The sequence below is a fragment of the Poecile atricapillus genome, chromosome W (assembly GCF_030490865.1).
Source record: "Poecile atricapillus isolate bPoeAtr1 chromosome W, bPoeAtr1.hap1, whole genome shotgun sequence".
Taxonomy (NCBI): domain Eukaryota; kingdom Metazoa; phylum Chordata; class Aves; order Passeriformes; family Paridae; genus Poecile; species Poecile atricapillus.
The window spans coordinates 1,258,206-1,277,754 of record NC_081288.1 but is presented as its reverse complement, the minus strand read 5'-3'; the positions used below and the strand labels follow the sequence as shown (position 1 = coordinate 1,277,754).

Below are 19,549 nucleotides of genomic sequence, written 5' to 3'. Positions count from 1 at the left end.
AAAAATCGAGGAAAAAAAATTCCAGGAAATAAGAAAAATCAAGGAAAAAAGTCCAGGGAATAAAAAAAACAAGGGAAAAAAATCACGGAAAGAAGAAAATTGAGAAAAAAAAATCCAGGAAAGAAGAAAATCGAGGGAAAAAAAAAAATCCCAGGAAATAAAAACTCAGGGAAAAAAAGAAAATCCAGGAAAAAAAAATTCAAGGAAATTAAAAAAAAAATAAATCCGGGAAATTTTAAAAACCCGGAAGAAGAAACAAAAAAAAGAGGAAGAGAAGGAGAGGAGGAGGTGACAGAGCCACATCTGGATGGGGACAGCCACATCTGGATGGTGACAGCCACATCTGGATGGTGACAGAGCCACACCTGGATGGTGACAGGGCCACTCCTGGATGGTGACAGCCACATCTGGATGGGGACAGCCACATCTGGATGGTGACAGCCACATCTGGATGGGGACAGAGCCACACCTGGATAGTGACAGGGCCACATCTGGATGGTGACAGGGCCACATCTGGATGGTGACAGAGCCACTCCTGGATGGTGACAGGGCCACATCTGGATGGGGACAGCCACATCTGGATGGTGACAGGGCCACATCTGGATGGGGACAGTCACAGCTGGATGGTGACAGCCACATCTGGATGGTGACAGAGCCACATCTGGATGGGGACAGCCACACCTGGATGGTGACAGAGCCACACCTGGATGGGGACAGCCACATCTGGATGGGGACAGACACCGCTTCTACAAGTGCCACCCCCAGCAGGTGACAGAGCCACCCCTGGATGGGGACAGGCCACCCCTGGATGGTGACAAGGGCCATGTGGATGGTGACAGAGGCCACTCCTACAGGTGCCACCAGGCTGGTGACAGAGGCCACCCTTGGATGGTGACCAGAGGCCACCTCTGGATGGTGACTGAGGCCACCTCAGCTGGTGACCAGAGCCACGGGGGAGGTGACAAAGGCCACCTCAGCTGGTGACCAGGGCCACCTCTGGATAGTGACCAGAGGCCACCCCTGGATGGTGACAGAGGCCACCCCCAGATGGTGACAGAGGCCACCTTAGCTGGTGACCAGAGCCACCCCTGGCTGGTGACAGGGGCCACCCCCAGATGGTGACCAGAGGCCACCTTAGCTGGTGACCAGAGCCACCCCTGACTGGTGACCGAGGCCACCCCTGGCTGGTGACAAAGGCCACCTCTGGCTGGTGACCAAGGCCACCCCTGGCTGCTGACACCATCCCGGGCCACCACCAAACCCCACCGGGCCGCCACCAAAAGCCACCCCTGGCTGGTGACAGAGGCCACTCCTCCCAAAGGCCACCCCCAGGCGGTGACAGAGCCCGGCTGGCCGTGTCCCCGCCGTGTCCCCGCCGTGTCCCCGCGGTGTCACCATGGTGCTGCGCTCTAACCCCGGCATCGCCCTGCTCTGCTCTTTCCTGCCCAGCGACTACATCATCGAGGAGAAGGCGGCCGTGCTGCAGAAACGCGAGCATGAGGGCTTCGGCTTCGTCCTCCGCGGGGCCAAAGGTGAGCCAAGATTCCCTTCTCCAGGATTTGATTCCCGGGGTTTGATTCCCGGGGTTTTATTCCCGTTTTTTCCCGGTTTTTTTTGGGGTTTTTTTGAATTTTTTGGGGTTTTTTTTGGGTTTTTTTCGGGTTTTTTTGGGATGGATTCGGAGCCGGGATGGGGTTTTTAGGGGGGTTGGAGTCAGGTTGGGGGTTTGGGGTTTGGAGGGGGTTTGGGTGCTGCTGGTGCTGTGGAATTTTTGGGAATTGGGGGTTCTTTTTCCTGGGATTCTCATTCCCGGGATTTTCATTCCCAGGCTCCGAAGGGATTTTCCTCCCTGCTTTTGTGCCTGGTCCTGGTGCTGAGGCTCGGGATTTTGGGGGGATTTTGCTGCTGTTGTTGCTGCTTTGGAATTTTTGGGAATTGGGGGTTCTTTTTCCTGGGGTTCTCATTCCTGGGATTCTCATTCCCGGGATTCTCATTCCCGGGATTCTCATTCCCGGGCTCCAAAGGGATTTTATTCCCTGCTTTTGTGCCTTGTCCTGGTGCTGAGGCTCGGGATTTTGGGGAGTTTCTGTGCTGGAACTGCTGCTGGTGCCTCGGAATTTTTGGGAATGGGGGTTCTCATTCCTGGGATTCTCATTCCCGGGATTCTCATTCCTGGGATTCTCATTCCCGGGCTCCAAAGGGATTTTCCTCCCTGCTTTTGTGCCTGGTCGTGGTGCTGAGGCTCGGAATATTTGGGGGATTTTGGAGCTGCTGGTGCCGTGGAATTTTTGGGAATTTTGGCTTCTTTTCCCTGAGGGATTCTCATTCCCGGGATTCTCATTCCCGGGCTCCAAAGGGATTTTATTCCCTGCTTTTGTGCCTGGTCCTGGTGCTGAGGCTCGGAATTTTGGGGAGTTTCTGTGCTGGAACTGCTGCTGGTGCCTCGGAATTTTTGGGAATTGGGGTTCTCATTCCCGGGCTCCGAAGGGATTTTCCTCCCTGCTTTTGTGCCTGGTCCTGGTGCTGAATTTTGGGGGATTTTGGAGCTTCTGGTGCTGTGGAATTTTTGGGAATTGTGGCTCCTTTTCCCTGAGGGATGAACGGCTCGGGGTTCTCATTCCTGGGATTCTCATTCCCGGGCTCTGAAGGGATTTTCCTCCCTGCTTTTGTGCCTGGTCCTGGTGCAGAATTTTGGGGGATTTTTCTGCTGTTGGTGGTGCTGTGGAATTTTTGGGAATTGGGGTTCTCATTCCTGGGATTCTCATTCCCGGGATTCTCATTCCCAGGATTCTCATTCCCAGGCTCCGAAGGGATTTTCCTCCCTGCTTTTGTGCCTGGTCCTGGTGCTGAGGCTCGGGATTTTGGGGAGTTTCTGTGCTGGAACTGCTGCTGGTGCCTTGGAATTTTTGGGAATGGGGGTTCTCATTCCTGGGATTCTCATTCCCGGGATTCTCATTCCCAGGCTCCGAAGGGATTTTTCCTCCCTGCCTCATTCAGTGTCAGGTCTGGGGCTGTGGAATTTTTTGGGATTTTGGTGCTGGTGGTGCTTTGGAATTTTTGGGAATTTTCCCTCCTTCTCCCTGAGGGATGAACAGCTGGGAATTCTCATCCCAAAAATCCCGGAGGAATCCGAAGGGATTTTCCTTCCCGGATTTCTGCTGCTGCCACCATCGGAATTTTGGGGGGGTTTTGCTGTGGATGCCGCTCGGAATTCCCGGGAATTTTCACTTTGCTTCCCAGAGGGATCCGCAACCCTTTCCCGGCTCCGGAGCCCCATTCCCAAAAATCCTCTGGAGGAATTCCCTTCCCTCATTCCATCTTTTCCTTTCCCGCTTTCTGGGGGTTCCTCTGTGGATTTTTTTGGGAATTTTTCCCAAAAATTTTTCCTTTTCCCTGTGGGAACCAGCGGCTCCTGCCCAGCTCCATCCGAGGCTTGGGGGAATTCCCGGAGCTTTTCCCTGGATTTTGCCCGGGGAGAGTCGAGAACTTTGGGAATCCCTGGGGAAAACCGGGAGAGCTTTTCCCTCTCTCCCCATTCCGGAGCTCATTCCCGGCTCATCCCAGGGCCGGGATCATTCCCGGCATTTTTCCCGTGGCTTCTTTGGCCAGAATTCCGCATTTTTCTGCGGGGAAAAAAAAAAAAAAAAAAAATCCCTCGGAGACTCGGGAATGTTCCCGTGGATTTTCGGGAAGAGGAGGCGGAAAAATCTCGGGATTCAGGGACCTCTCCACCCCCGGCATTCCCGGGAGCAGAGGGACAGCGGAGCCGTTTTCCACGTGGGAGGAAAGCTGGGAAGAGCTGCAGATCCCGGCTGGAATGGGATTTTCCAGCCCAATTCCAGCCTTTCCTTTTCCCTTTCCTTTCCTTTCCTTTCCTTTCCTTTCCTTTCCTTTCCTTTCCTTTCCTTTCCTTTCCTTTCCTTTCCTTTCCTTTCCTTTCCTTTCCTTTCCTTTCCTTTCCTTTCCTTTCCTTTCCTTTCCTTTCCTTTCCTTTCCTTTCCTTTCCTTTCCTTTCCTTTCCTTTCCTTTCCTTTCCTTTCCTTTCCTTTCCTTTCCTTTCCTTTCCCTCTTTTCTCCCGAGCTTTTCCATCCCAGCGGGAATTTTGCTCCCCATTCCCTACGGATTTTCCGCCAGGCTCAAAATGGAGGATTTTTATTTATTTCCGGGATCAATCCAATGCAGTTTTTTGGATTTTTTTGGGGTTTTTTTTTGTGTTGGAAAAACTGGGAATTTTAATCCCATTCCCCGTTTTTTTTCCCCTCCTTTTTTTTCCCTCCCCCTTTCCTGGTTCCCGTTCCGGGTTTCCCTTCCTGTGCCGAGGCTGAGGGAAGATCTCAGGGATTTGGGAATTTGGCAGGATTTGGGAATTCTGCGGGATTCAGGAATTCTGCGGGATTCGGGAATTCTGCGGGATCTGGAATTCTGCGGGATTCAGGAATTCTGTGGGATCTGGGAATTCTGCGGGATTCTGGAATTCTGTGGGATTCTGGAATTCTGTGGGATTCGGGAATTCTGCAGGATTCGGGAATTCTGCGGGATTCAGGAATTCTGTGGGATTTGGGAACTCTGCGGGATCTGGGAATTCTGTAGGAATCAGGAATTCTGCGGGATTCGGGAATTCTGCAGGATCTGGGAATTCTGTGGGATCTGGGAATTCTGTGGGATTCGGGAATTCTGTGGGATCTGGGAATTCTGCGGGATTCGGGAATTCTGTGGGATCTGGGAATTCTGTGGGATCTGGGAATTCTGTGGGATTTGGGAATTCTGCAGGATTTGGGAATTCTGCGGGATTCAGGAATTCTGCGGGATTCAGGAATTCTGCGGAATTTGGGAATTCTGCAGGATTCGGGAATTCTGCGGGATTTGGAATTCTGCAGGATTTGGGAATTCTGTGGGATTCGGGAATTCTGAGGGATCTGGGAATTCTGCGGGATTCGGGAATTCTGCGGGACACGGGAAGCTCATGGATTCAGAGGGATCCTGGCATGGAAGATCCAAAATCTGGGAATTCTCCCTCTGGATCAGCATTCCCAAATTACGGAAGTGCCTCGGAATCCCCTCATTCCCCAGCCCCTCATTCCATGGATTTTAGGCTGGGATTCCATGGATTTTAGAGCGGGAATTGGCCCCGTCCCTCTGCCTTTGGATTTTCCTGGAAAAGCATTCCAGGCCTGGGGGGAAAAGAGGGAAAAGGGGCTGGAAAAGGCGGGGCTGGAGCTTCATCCATGGAGGGAGGGAGGGGGGATTTTGGGAATCCTTGGAGGGATTTGCTCTTCCTGCTGCAAATTCCTCCCTGGAATGTTCCCGTCCCTGGGGTCCTTCCCAGCCCGTCCCGATTCCTGAGGGGAACGTCCCCATTCCATGGATCCCGTGGATCCCATGGATCCCATCCTGTGGATCCCATGGATCCCCATGGATCCCATCCCATGGATCCCATCCCATGGATCCCATCCTATCCCATCAATCCCATCCAATCCCATGGATCCCATCCTATGGATCCCATCCCATGGATCCCATGGATCCCATCCCATCCCATGGATCCCATCCCATCGATCCCATCCCATGGATCCCATCCCATGGATTCCATCCCATCCCATCCCATGGATCCTATCCCATGAATCCCATGGATCCCATTCCATGAATCCCGTGGATCCCATCCCATGGATCCCATGGATCCCATTCCATGAATCCCATGGATCCCATTCCATGAATCCCGTGGATCCCATCCCATGGATCCCATGGATCCCATTCCATGAATCCCATGGATCCCATTCCATGAATCCCGTGGATCCCATCCATGGATCCCATGGATCCCATTCCATGAATCCCATGGATCCCATTCCATGAATCCCGTGGATCCCATCCCATGGATCCCATGGATCCTATCCCATGAATCCCATGGATCCCATCCCATGGATCCATGGACCCCATTCCATGAATCCCGTGGATCCCATCCCATGGATCCCATGGATCCCATCCCATCCCATGAATCCCATGGATCCCATGATTCCCATGGATCCCATCCCATCCCATGGATCCCATCCCATCAATCCCATGGATCCCGTGATTCCCATTGATCCCATCCCATGGATCCCATCCTGTGGATCCCATCCCATGGATCCCATCCAATCCCACGGATCCCATCCCATGAATCCCATGGATCCCATCCAATCCCATGAATCCCATGAATCCCATGGATCCCATGGATCCCATCCCATGGATCCCATCCCATCCCATCCCATCCCATCCCATCCCATGGATCCCATCCCATCCCATGGATCCCATCAATCCCATGGATGCCATCCCAAGGAACCGAGTTGTTCCCGTTTATCCCGATCCCTGCAGAGCTGAGCCTTCCCCCTCCCCAATCCCTCGGGAATTCCCAGGGAATCCTCCGGGATCTGGATCCCTGGAATTGTCCCAGGAGCAGCTGTGGATCCATGGGATCCCGGAATGTCAGCATTCCAGGGGTTGGATATTCCAGGTGGGAATTCCCTGAGCTCGGAGCTCGCCAGGATCTGTGGGATCCTTTGGGAATTCCCAGAGTTTGGAACTCTCTGGGATCCTTTGGGAATTCCTGGAGTTTGGAACTCTCTGGGATCCTTTGGCAATTGGAGGATCCTTTGGGAATTCCCGGAGTCTGAAACTCTCTGGGATCCTTTGGGAATTCCCGGAGTCTGAAACTCTCTGGGATCCTTTGGGAATTCCCGGAGTTTGGAACTCTGTGGGATCCTTTGGGAATTCCCGGAGTTTGGAATTCTCTGGGATCCTTTGGGAATTCCCGGAGTTAGGAACTCTCTGGGATCCTTTGGGAATTCCTGGAGTCTGGAACTCTCTGGGATCCTTTGGGAATTCCCAGAGTTTGGAACTCTCTGGGATCCTTTGGGAATTCCCAGAGTCTGGAACTCTGTGGGATCCTTTGGAGCATCCTTTGGGAATTCCCGGAGTTTGGAACTTTCTGGGATCCTTTGGGAATTCCCGGAGTTTGGAACTCTCTGGGATCCTTTGGGAATTCCCAGAGTTTGGAACTCTCTGGGATCCTTTGGGAATTCCCGAAGTTTGGAACTCTCTGGGATCCTTTGGAGCATCCTTTGGGAATTCCCGGGGTCTGTAACTCATTGGGATCCTTTTGGAATTCCCAGAGTTTGGAACTCTCTGGGATCCTTTGGGAATTCCCGGAGTCTGGAACTCTCTGGGATCCTTTTGGAATTCCCGGAGTTTGGAACTCTCTGGGATCCTTTGGGAATTCCCGGAGTTTGGAACTCTCTGGGATCCTTTGGGAATTCCCGGAGTTTGGAACTCTCTGGGATCCTTTGAGGATTCCTTGAATTTGGAACTCTCTGGGATCCTTTGGGAATTCCCGGAGTTTGGAACTCTCTGGGATCCTTTGGGAATTCCCGGAGTTTGGAACTCTCTGGGATCCTTTGGGAATTCCCGGAGTTTGGAACTCTCTGGGATCCTTTGAGGATTCCTTGAATTTGGAACTCTCTGGGATCCTTTGGGAATTCCCGGAGTTTGGAACTCTCTGGGATCCTTTGGGAATTCCCAGAATTTGGTCCCTCCAGGATGGATTTGGTGTTCCCAGAGTGGGATTTGGTATCTCCAGGATGGAATTTTGGTGTTTCCAGGGTGGGATTTTGTCCCGCTGGATGTGATTTGGTTTCTCAGGATGGAATTTTGGTGTCTCCAGGATGGAATTTCGTTCCTCAGGATGGGATTTGGTGCTTCCAGGATGGGATTTTGTCCCTCCAGGATGGGATTTGGTTCTCCAGGATGGAGTTTGGTGTCTCCAGGATGGAGTTTGACCCTCCAGGTTGGAATTTTGTCCCTCCAGGATGGGATTTGGTCCCTCAGGATGGAGTTTGAGCCCTCCAGGATGGGATTTGGTCCCTCCAGGATGGATTTGGTGTTCCCAGGATGGATTTGGTGTTCCCTGGAAGGGATTTGGTTCTCCTGGATGGGATTTGGTGCTTCCAGGAGGGAATTTTCTCCCCCAGGTTGGGATTTGGTCTCTCCAGGGTGGGATTTGGTCCCTCAGGATGGAGTTTGAGCCCTCCAGAATGGATTTGGTGTCTCCAGAATGGATTTGGTCCCTCCAGGATGGATTTGGTGTTCCCTGGAAGGGATTTGGTTCTCCTGGATGGGGTTTGATTCCCCAGGAAGGGATTTGGTGCTTCCAGGATGGAATTTGGTATCTCTTGGATGGAATTTTGGTGCTTCCAGGAGGGAATTTTCTCCCCCAGGATGGAATTTTGTTCCCCAGGGTGGGATTTGGCTCCTCAGGATGGAGTTTGAGCCCTCCAGAATGGATTTGGTGCTTCCAGGATGGAATTTTATCCCCCAGGAAGGGACTTGGTCCTCCTGGATGGGATTTCATTCCCAAGGGTGGGATTTGGTGATTCCAGGATGGAATTTGGTATCTCCTGGATGGAATTCGGTGCTTCCAAGATGGAATTTTGTCCCCCAGGAAGGGATTTGTTTCCTCAGGATGGAGTTTGATCCACCCTGGATGGATTTTGGTGCTTCCAGGAGAGAATTTTCTCCCCCAGGTTGGGATTTGGTGTTCCCAGGATGGAATTTGGTGTCTCCAGGATGGAATTTGGTTCCTCAGGAAGGGATTTGGTGCATCCAGGATGGAATTTTCTCCCCCAGGTTGGGATTTTGCCCCTCCCAGATGGATTTTGTTCCTCTGGGATGGAATTTGGTCCCTCCAGGATGGATTTGGTGTTCCCAGGATGGGATTTGGCTCTCCTGGATGGGATTTGATTCCCCAGGAAGGGATTTGGTGCTTCCAGGATGGAATTTGACCCCCCCCAGAGTGGAATTGGTTCCCCAGGATGGGATTTCATCCCCCAGGGTGGGATTTGGTCCCCCTGGATGGGATTTTGTTCCTCAGGATGGAATTTGGTGTCTCCAGGATGGAATTTGGTCCCTCCATGATGGATTTGGTCCCCCTGGAATGGGATTTGGTTCTCCTGGATGGGGTTTGGTTCCTCAGGAAAGGATTTGGTGCTTCCAGGATGGATTTGGTGTTCCCTGGAAGAGATTTGGTTCTCCTGGATGGGATTTGATTCCCCAGGAAGGGATTTGGTGCTTCCAGGATGGAATTTTCTCCCCCAGGTTGGGATTTGGTGTCTCCAAGATGGGATTTGGTTCCTCAGGATGGAGTTTGAGCCCTCCAAAATGGATTTGGTGCTTCCAGGATGGATTTGGTGTTCCCTGGAAGGGATTTGGTTCTCCTCTATGGGATTTGATTCCCCAGGAAGGGATTTGGTGATTCCAGGATGAATTTGACCCCCCCAGGATGGAATTGGTTCCCCAGGATGAGATTTGGTCCCTCAGGATGGAATTTGATCCCATCCAGGATGGAATTTGGTATCTCCTGGATGGCATTTGGTGCTTCCAAGATGGAATTTTGTCCCCCAGGATGGGATTTGGTCCCTCAGGATGGAGTTTGATCCACCCCGGATGGGATTTGGTATCTCCAGGATGGAATTTGGTGCTTCCAGGTTGGGATTTTGCCCCTCCCAGATGGATTTTGTTCCTCTGGGATGGAATTTGGTCCCTCCAGGATGGGATTTGGCTCTCCTGGATGGGGTTTGATTCCCCAGGAAGGGATTTGGTGCTTCCAGGATGGAATTTGACCCCCCCCAGAGTGGAATTGGTTCCCCAGGATGGGATTTCATCCCCCAGGGTGGGATTTTGTCCCCCTGGATGGGATTTTGTTCCTCAGGATGGAATTTGGTATCTCCTGGATGGAATTTGGTGCTTCCAGGATGGAATTTTAATTCCCCAAGATGGGATTTGATCCTCCAGGATGGAATTTGGTGCTTCCAGAATGAATTTGGTGCTTCCAGGATGGAATTTTGTCCCCGATTTTGTTCCCCTGGGTGGGATTTTGTCTCTCAGGATGGAGTTTGAACCCCCCAGGATGGGATTTGGTATCTCCTGGATGGAACTTGGTGCTTCCAGGATGGAATTTTCTCCCCCAGCTTAGGATTTGGTCTCTCCAGGATGGAATTTGGTCCCTCCAGGATGGATTTTGGTGCTTCCAGGATGGAATTTTGTCCCCCTGGGTGGGATTTGGTCCCTCAGGATGGAGTTTGAGCCCCCCAGGATGGATTTGGTGCTTCCAGGATGGAATTTGGTCCCTCCAGGCTGGATTTTGGTGCTCCCAGACTTTCCCGGTGACCCAGCTCTTCCAGACCTTCTCCCACAGCTGGCTCTGGAATTCCAGCTGGGAATTTTGGGAATTGCAGCCCAGGAATTCCCAACTCCCCAACCAGAGCCCTGCTGGCTCCTCAGGAAGCTCCAATGGCGCTTCCCGGAATTCCGAGTCCGGAGTTTTTCTGGGAAAGGCTGAACCTTCCGGTCAGGGAATTCCCTTCATTCCCGGCGGGAACTTCCTGGATTTCATTCCCAACTTTTCCGTTTGCTCCTCCCATTGGATGGGAGGCTGTTCCCGTTGGATTTCATCCCTGGATGGATTTTCCATGATTTCCACACCCGGAGCATTCCCAGGATGGGGTTGGGAATCTTCGGTCCCAAACTCCTTTTGGGAATGGCTGAGCTGGGAGAGGCGGATCCGCATTCCCAGGATTTCCTGGGATTTGCTTCCTCCTCCTCTTCCTTCTCCATCCCCGGGGCTTGGAAAACCTGGGAGAAAAATTCCCGAGGCTGGGAACGGGGTTTGGGGCAGCCTGGGAAAAGCGGGAAGTGCCCGAGGGTGGGAATTGGGTGGGATTTGGGTCCCTTCCCACCCAAAACATTCCAGGATTCCAGAACCGGGAGCTCCCAACGCCGGGAGGACGCGGAAATCCCGGAGCAAATCCAGAGGGTGGGAAAGGATTGGATCAGCTTTCCTCTGGAAAACTGGGAATGTTCCTCTGGAGAAGGGAAGGATCCAGGGAGAGCTCCCAGAACATTCCAGGGGCTCCAGGAGAGCCGGGATTTGGGAAAGGCCTGGAGGGACAGGACACAGGGAATGGCTCCAGATGGGAAAAGGGGAATTTGGGAATTGGGAATTCCCGGCTGGAATGGAATTCCCAGAGCAGCTGGGGCTGCCCCTGGATCCCGGGAATGTCCAAGGAAAGCTTGGAGCAGCCTGGGATGGTGGGATTGGAATGGGATGGGATTGAAGGTCCCTGGATCCCATCCCAAACCATTCTGGGATTTGGGAGGCTCTGAATCCATCCCGAAGGATTCTTCTGGAAGTTGGGGCTGGAAAAGGGAAGGGAGACCCTTCCTGCAGTGCTGAGATTGCCAGGGAAACCCCTGGATCCCAAAATTCCTTTGGATCCAGTGCCAGGCTGGGAGAGCTGGGAATGGAGGGAATTCCCTGGGAAAAGGGAGATGGGGGTGGGATTTTGGGAATTGGGAATTCCCGGCTGGGCTGGAATCCCCAGAGCAGCTGGGGCCGCCCCTGGATCCCGGGAATGTCCGAGGCTCCTGGGATAGCGGGAGGTGAAATCCTGGGAGGAGCCCGAAGGGTCTGGAGAGCATTCCCGATATTCCCTGGGAACGTCTAAAAATAGGGATGAGCTGTCAGGCGCTCACCGCTTCTCCCGGGAAAGGCAGAAATCATGGAATGCCATCCCTGGGAAGCGGCTGCGGAGCTTCAGCGGCAGGGAAAGGTTCCCTGGGGAAAATCCCGCCTAAAATCCGGGAAAAAAATGGAGAAAATTCTTGGATTTGGATGGAATCTGAGTCCTGGAGTTGTTGGGAAGGGAGAGGAAGGTTGGGAATGTTGCTGGAAGGACTTCGGAGAGGCCGCCGGGATCCGTCAGCTCCTGAAAATCCCATTTTTTGGGGGATAATTGGGAAGGATGAGGGTTTGTCCAAGCAAAATCCCATTTTTTTTGGGATAATTGGGAAGGATGAGGGTTTGTACCAGCAAAATCCCATTTTTTTTGGGATAATTGGGAAGGATGAGGGTTTGTCCCGGCAAAATCCCATTTTTTTGGGGATAATTGGGAAGGATGAGGGTTTGTCCCGGCAAAATCCCATTTTTTTGGGGATAATTGGGAAGGATGAGGGTTTGTCCCGGCAAAATCCCATTTTTTTGGGGATAATTGGGAAGGATGAGGGTTTGTCCCAGCAAAATCCCATTTTTTTGGGATAATTGGGAAGGATGAGGGTTTGTCCCAGCAAAATCCCATTTTTTTGGGGATAATTGGGAAGGATGAGGGATTGTCCCGGCAAAATCCCATTTTTTTGGGGATAATTGGGAAGGATGAGGGTTTGTCCCGGCAAAATCCCATTTTTTTGGGATAATTGGGAAGGATGAGGGTTTGTCCCAGCAAAATCCCATTTTTTTGGGATAATTGGGAAGGATGAGAATCCGCTCCTGGCGGATTTGGGAATGAGGAGACTTTGGGAAAGGCTCGGCTGGGAGTGAGAGGGATGAGGGAAAACTTGGGATGAGGAAGGCAGGGAGGATGGAACGGATCCATTTTCCTCAGGCTGGATCATCCCGGCAGGAATTTCTCCCGTTTTTCTCAACTCCGGGCGGATCCTCCGGATCCCTTCCGGGAGACGAAGGTTTGGGACCGAGCTAGGCCGGAATTCTGGGATGCTGGGAATGGAAATGCTTGGAAAAGTTTGATTCCATCATTAATTCCATGGTTGATTCCATCATTAATTCCATGGTTGATTCCATCATTAATTCCATGGTTGATTCCATCATTAATTCCGTGATTGATTCCATCATTAATTCCATGATTGATTCCATCATTAATTCCATGATTGATTCCATCATTAATTCCCTCATTGATTCCATCATTAATTCCATCGTTGATTCCATCATTAATTCCATGATTGATTCCATCATTAATTCCATGATTGATTCCATCATTAATTCCATGGTTGATTCCATCATTAATTCCATTATTGATTCCATCATTAATTCCATGGTTGATTCCATCATTAATTCCCTCATTGATTCCATCATTAATTCCATGGTTGATTCCATCATTAATTCCATTATTGATTCCATCATTAATTCCATTATTGATTCCATCATTAATTCCATGGTTGATTCCGTCATTAATTCCCTCATTGATTCCATCATTAATTCCCTCATTGATTCCATCATTAATTCCATGGTTGATTCCATCATTAATTCCATTATTGATTCCATCATTAATTTCGTGATTGATTCCATCATTAATTCCATGATTGATTCCATCATTAATTCCCTCATTGATTCCATCATTAATTCCATGATTGATTCCATCATTAATTCCATGATTGATTCCATCATTAATTCCCTCATTGGTTCCATCATTAATTCCATGGTTGATTCCATCATTAATTCCCTCATTGATTCCATCATTAATTCCATGATTGATTCCATCATTAATTCCATGGTAGATTCCATCATTAATTCCATGGTTGATTCCATCATTAATTCCATGATTGATTCCATCATTAATTCCATGATTGATTCCATCATTAATTCCATGGTAGATTCCATCATTAATTCCATGGTTGATTCCATCATTAATTCCCTCATTGATTCCATCATTAATTTCCTCATTGATTCCATCATTAATTCCCTCATTGATTCCATCATTAATTCCCTCATTGATTCCATCATTAATTCCATGGTTGATTCCATCATTAATTCCATGATTGATTCCATCATTAATTCCATGGTTGATTCCATCATTAATTCCATGGTTGATTCCATCATTAATTCCATGGTTGATTCCATCATTAATTCCCTCATTGATTCCATCATTAATTCCCTCATTGATTCCATCATTAATTCCATGGTTGATTCCATCATTAATTCCATGGTTGATTCCATCATTAATTCCCTCATTGATTCCATCATTAATTCCATGGTTGATTCCATCATTAATTCCCTCATTGATTCCATCATTAATTCCATGGTTGATTCCATCATTAATTCCGTGATTGATTCCATCATTAATTCCATGGTTGATTCCATCATTAATTCCCTCATTGATTCCATCATTAATTCCATGATTGATTCCATCATTAATTCCATGGTTGATTCCATCATTAATTCCATGATTGATTCCATCATTAATTCCATGGTTGATTCCATCATTAATTCCATGATTGATTCCATCATTAATTCCCTTATTGATTCCATCATTAATTCCATGGTTGATTCCATCATTAATTCCATGATTGATTCCATCATTAATTCCATGGTTGATTCCATCATTAATTCCATGATTGATTCCATCATTAATTCCATGGTTGATTCCATCATTAATTCCATGATTGATTCCATCATTAATTCCATGGTTGATTCCATCATTAATTCCCTCATTGATTCCATCATTAATTCCATGATTGATTCCATCATTAATTCCATGATTGATTCCATCATTAATTCCCTCATTGATTCCATCATTAATTCCATGGTTGATTCCATCATTAATTCCCTCATTGATTCCATCATTAATTCCATGATTGATTCCATCATTAATTCCCTCATTGATTCCATCATTAATTCCCTCATTGATTCCATCATTAATTCCATGGTTGATTCCATCATTAATTCCATGGTTGATTCCATCATTAATTCCATGATTGATTCCATCATTAATTCCCTCATTGATTCCATCATTAATTCCATGATTGATTCCATCATTAATTCCATGATTGATTCCATCATTAATTCCATGATTGATTCCATCATTAATTCCCTCATTGATTCCATCATTAATTCCATGGTTGATTCCATCATTAATTCCATGGTTGATTCCATCATTAATTCCATGATTGATTCCATCATTAATTCCATGGTTGATTCCATCATTAATTCCCTCATTGATTCCATCATTAATTCCCTCATTGATTCCATCATTAATTCCATGGTTGATTCCATCATTAATTCCATGGTTGATTCCATCATTAATTCCATGGTTGATTCCATCATTAATTCCATGGTTGATTCCATCATTAATTCCATGATTGATTCCATCATTAATTCCATGATTGATTCCATCATTAATTCCCTCATTGATTCCGTCATTAATTCCCTCATTGATTCCATCATTAATTCCCTCATTGATTCCATCATTAATTCCGTGATTGATTCCATCATTAATTCCCTCATTGATTCCATCATTAATTCCATTATTGATTCCATCATTAATTCCATGATTGATTCCATCATTAATTCCCTCATTGATTCCATCATTAATTCCCTCATTGATTCCATCATTAATTCCATGATTGATTCCATCATTAATTCCCTCATTGATTCCATCATTAATTCCATGGTTGATTCCATCATTAATTCCATGATTGATTCCATCATTAATTCCATGATTGATTCCATCATTAATTCCATGATTGATTCCATCATTAATTCCATGATTGATTCCATCATTAATTCCATGATTTGTTCTATCATTAATTCCCTCATTGATTCCATCATTAATTCCCTCATTGATTCCATCATTAATTCCATGATTGATTCCATCATTAATACCATGATTGATTCCATCATTAATTCCATGGTTGATTCCATCATTAATTCCATGATTGATTCCATCATTAATTCCATGGCTGATTCCATCATTAATTCCACGATTGATTCCATCATTAATTCCATGATTGATTCCATCATTAATTCCATGATTGATTCCATCATTAATTCCATGGTTGATTCCATCATTAATTCCCTCATTGATTCCATCATTAATTCCATGATTGATTCCCCCTTGGATCCCCCTTGGATTCCCCTTGGATTCCCCTTGGATCCCCCTTGGATCCCCCTTGGATTCCCCTTGGATCCCCCTTGGATTCCCCTTGGATCCACCTTGGATTCCCCTTGGATTCCCCTTGGATTCCCCTTGGATTCCCCTTGGATTCCCCTTGGATTCCCCTTGGATTCCCCTTGGATTCCCCTTGGATCCACCTTGGATTCCCCCTTGGATTCCCCTTGGATTCCATCCCTCTTCCGGAATCACCGACCGGACGAGGCTTCCCAACCTCAGCCAATTCCAGGGAATCTCGGATCCCGGAAAAATCCCCAAATCCCCCCCCTGGAATTTTCCCCATTCCCGGTGGGATTCACCCCCCTCGGATCGGGAACAACCGAATTCCGCGGCATTCCGCGATTTTTAGCAACTCCGCGGACAATCCGAGCCTTTCCCGTCTGGAATTCCCTTGGGAAAGGCTCCATTCCCTTTTCCCGGTGTTTTCCAGCCGAGACCCCGATCGAGGAGTTCACGCCCACGCCGGCGTTCCCGGCGCTGCAGTACCTGGAATCCGTGGATGTGGAAGGAGTCGCCTGGAGAGCGGGATTGCGCACGGGGGACTTCCTGATCGAGGTGAGCTCTTCCCGGGATTCCGCTTTTTCCCGGGAATTCGGGGCGGCTCCCGGGAGCTTCGGGGGATTTCTCAGGAATTTCACTGGAATTTCAGGGGATTTCCCAGGAATTTCAGGGGATTTCCCAGGAATTTTGGGATTATTTTGTGAATCTGGGGGATTTCCCAGGAATTTCGGGGATTTCCCAGGAATTTTCACAGGAATTTGGGGGCATTTCCCAGGAATTTTGGGAATTTCCCAGGAATTCGGGGGATTTCCCATGAGTTCGGAGCATTTCCCAGGAATTTTGGGGCATTTCCCACAAATTTTGAGGATTTCCCAGGAATTTTGGGGAATTTCCCAGGAATTTTGGGCATTTCACAGGAATTTTGGGGAATTTATCAGGAATTCTGAGCATTTCCCAGGAATTTGGGGGGATTTCCCAGGAATTTGGGGCATTTTCCAGGAATGTCCCAGGAATTTTGGGGATTTCCCAGGAATTTGAGGGATTTCCCAGGAAGTTTGGGGAGATTTCCCAGGAATTTTGGGAATTTTTTGTGAATCTGGGGGGTTTCCCAGGAATTTTGTGCATTTCCCAGGAATTTTGTGCATTTCCCAGGAATTTGGGGGGATTTCCCAGGAATTTTGGGTATTTTTCATGAATCTGGGGGATTTCACAGGAATTTTCCAGGAATTTTGGGGATTTCCCAGGAATTTTGGGGAATTTTTTGTGAATCTGGGGGATTTCCCAGGAATTTTGTGCATTTCCCAGGAATTTGGGGCATTTTCCAGGAATTTCCCAGGAATTTTGGGGATTTCCCAGGAATTTTGGGGGATTTCCCAGGAATTTTGGGAATTTTTCGTGAATCTGGGGGATTTCACAGGAATTTTATGGATTCCCAGGAATTTGGGGCATTTCCCAGGAATTTACCAATAATTTGGGGGATTTCACAGGAATTTGGAAGGTTTCCCAGACATTTCCCAGGAATTTGGGGAATTTCTTGCAAATCTGGGGGATTTCCAGGAATTTTGGGGATTTCCCAAGAATTTCCCAGGAATTTTGGGGAGATTTCCCAGGAATTTTGCAGATTTCCCACTAATTTGGGGAATTTCCCAGGAATTTGGGGGGATTTTGGGGGATTTCCCAGGAATTTTGGCAATTTCCCAGGAATTTGGGGTGATTTCCCACAAATCTGGGGCATTTCCCATGAATTTTGAGAATTTCCCAGGAATGTGGGGGGATTTCCCAGGAATTTTTGGGAATTCTCCAGTTGTGGATCAGGAGGATCCCGACTTTTCCGAGTGATGGAACTTCCAGAGGTTCTCTGGGTGTGGATCCAGAGGGATCCCGGAGTCCTCCAGGGGTGGATCCGGAACTTCCAGGAGTTTCCCAGGTTGGGATCAGGAGGATCCAGAATTTTCCAGGTGTGGATCCAGAGGATCTGGAATTCTCCTCATGTTGGAGCTTCCAGGAGTTTTCCAGGAGTTTTCCCGGAGTTTTCCAGGTTGGGATCAGGAGGATCCAGGAGTTTTCCAGGTTTGGATCCAGAGGATCTCAAATTCTCCTCATGTTGGAGCTTCCAGGAATTTTCCAGGAGTTTTCCTGGAGTTTTCCAGGGGTTTTCCAGGGGTTTTCCAGGAGATTTCCAGGAGTTCTCCAGGTGTGGATCCAGAGGATCCAGAATTCTTTGGGTGTTGGAGCTTCCAGGAGTTTTTCCAGAGTTTTCCGGGTTGGGATCAGGAGGATCCAGAGTCCTCCAGGTTTGAATCAGGAGTTTCCAGGAGTTTTCCTGGAGTTTTCCAGGAGTTTTCCTGGAGTTTTCCAGGAGATTTCCGGGAGTTTCCCAGATGTGGATCCAGAGGATCCGGAATTCTCCAGGTGTTGGAGCTTCCAGGAGTTTTCCAGGAGTTTCCCAGGTTGGGATCAGGAGGATCTGGAGTCCTCCATGTTTGGATCAGGAGCTTCCAAGAGATTTCCAGGAGCTTTCCAGGAGTTTTCCAGGAGTTTTCCAAGAGATTTCCAGGAGTTTTCCAGGAGATTTCCAGGAGTTTCCCAGGTGTGGATCCAGAGGATCTGGAATTCTCATGTTGGAGCTTCCAGGAATTTTCCAGGAATTTTCCAGGTGTGATCCAGAGGGATCCAGAGTCCCCGAGGCCATGAAACTTCCAGGAGTTTTCCAGGTTGGGATCAGGAGGATCTGGAATTCTCCAGGTGTGGATCCAGAGGATCTGGAATTCTCCTCATGTTGGAGCTTCCAGGAATTTTCCAGGAGTTTTCCTGGAGTTTTCCAGGGGTTTTCCAGGAGTTTTCCAGGAGATTTCCAGTTCTCCAGGTGTGGATCCAGAGGATCTGGAATTCTCCTCATGTTGGAGCTTCCAGGAGTTTTCCAGGAGTTTTCCCAGAGTTTTCCAGGCTGGGATGAGGAGGATCCAGAATCCTCCAGGTTTGGATCAGGAGCTTCCAGGAATTCTCCAGGTTGGGATCAGGAGGATCCGGAATTTCCCAGGTGTGGATCCAGAGGATCTGGAATTCTCCAGGTGTGGATCCAGAGGGTCTGGAATTCTCCAGGTGCGGATCCGGAGGATCCCGTTGGGAATCTCGTCGCTCCCGGGGCTCTCCCGAGCTTCCCTCGGCTCCAATTCCATCCCAGAATTCCCTCAGGGAAAGCTCCAGCCGGAATTCCTCCCGGAAAACCGGGATCAGCCTCTGGATCCACCAGAAATCGGGAAAATTCCTCCCGGAAGGACTCGAATCCCAAAGGATTTGGAGGATCCGGATCCAGGGGGGCCCTGGCGGAGCCGGGAATTCCGGGATTTGTTCTCCGAGGGCTTTTCCAACCCCAGCAATTCCCGAGGTTCACATTCCAGGAGGAAATTCCCGGTGCCGGGTTCGGGAATTCCTCGGTTTGGGATAAAATCCGACCTCTCCGGGGCTGGGATTGGGAAAATCCCGCCGGAATTCCGGAGGAAAATCCCGGATTTCCAGCCTTTCGTCTCCTCCGCCATCCCGGGAGGTTCTGAAATCCTGGAATTTTTGCCGTGAGGAGCCTCGGGAAAGGGAGAACTTGGAGAATTCCATGAGGATTCCTCAAGGCGGGAATTCCCGGGATTTGGGATCCAGACGTGGCTGGAAATCCGGGAATGTTTGGGGTCGGATTTTGTCGTCATCCGGGATTTTTTTAAGGGAAAAACCGGGAATGACGGATCCCAGAATTCCCGGGGGATATTCGGGAATGTCGCTCTGTGGGAAA

The 19,549-nt window shown here is 48.8% G+C and overlaps 1 protein-coding gene and 1 long non-coding RNA gene across 2 annotated transcripts in view; one reads left to right on the top strand and one right to left on the bottom strand.

Moving 5' to 3' along the window:
• Positions 1-19,549, top strand: part of LOC131591351 (SH3 and multiple ankyrin repeat domains protein 3-like) — a 161,916-nt gene that overhangs the window by 99,358 nt on the left and 43,009 nt on the right. The window contains 2 exon segments of the mRNA XM_058861926.1: positions 1,450-1,532; positions 16,196-16,320. Of these exon segments, the coding sequence (XP_058717909.1) occupies positions 1,450-1,532; positions 16,196-16,320 (208 nt within the window).
• Positions 254-1,090, bottom strand: LOC131591357 (uncharacterized). The gene is made up of 3 exons (XR_009280345.1): positions 930-1,090; positions 366-883; positions 254-303 (listed from the first exon to the last, which is right to left on the bottom strand). It is a non-coding gene; the product is annotated as an uncharacterized LOC131591357 (long non-coding RNA).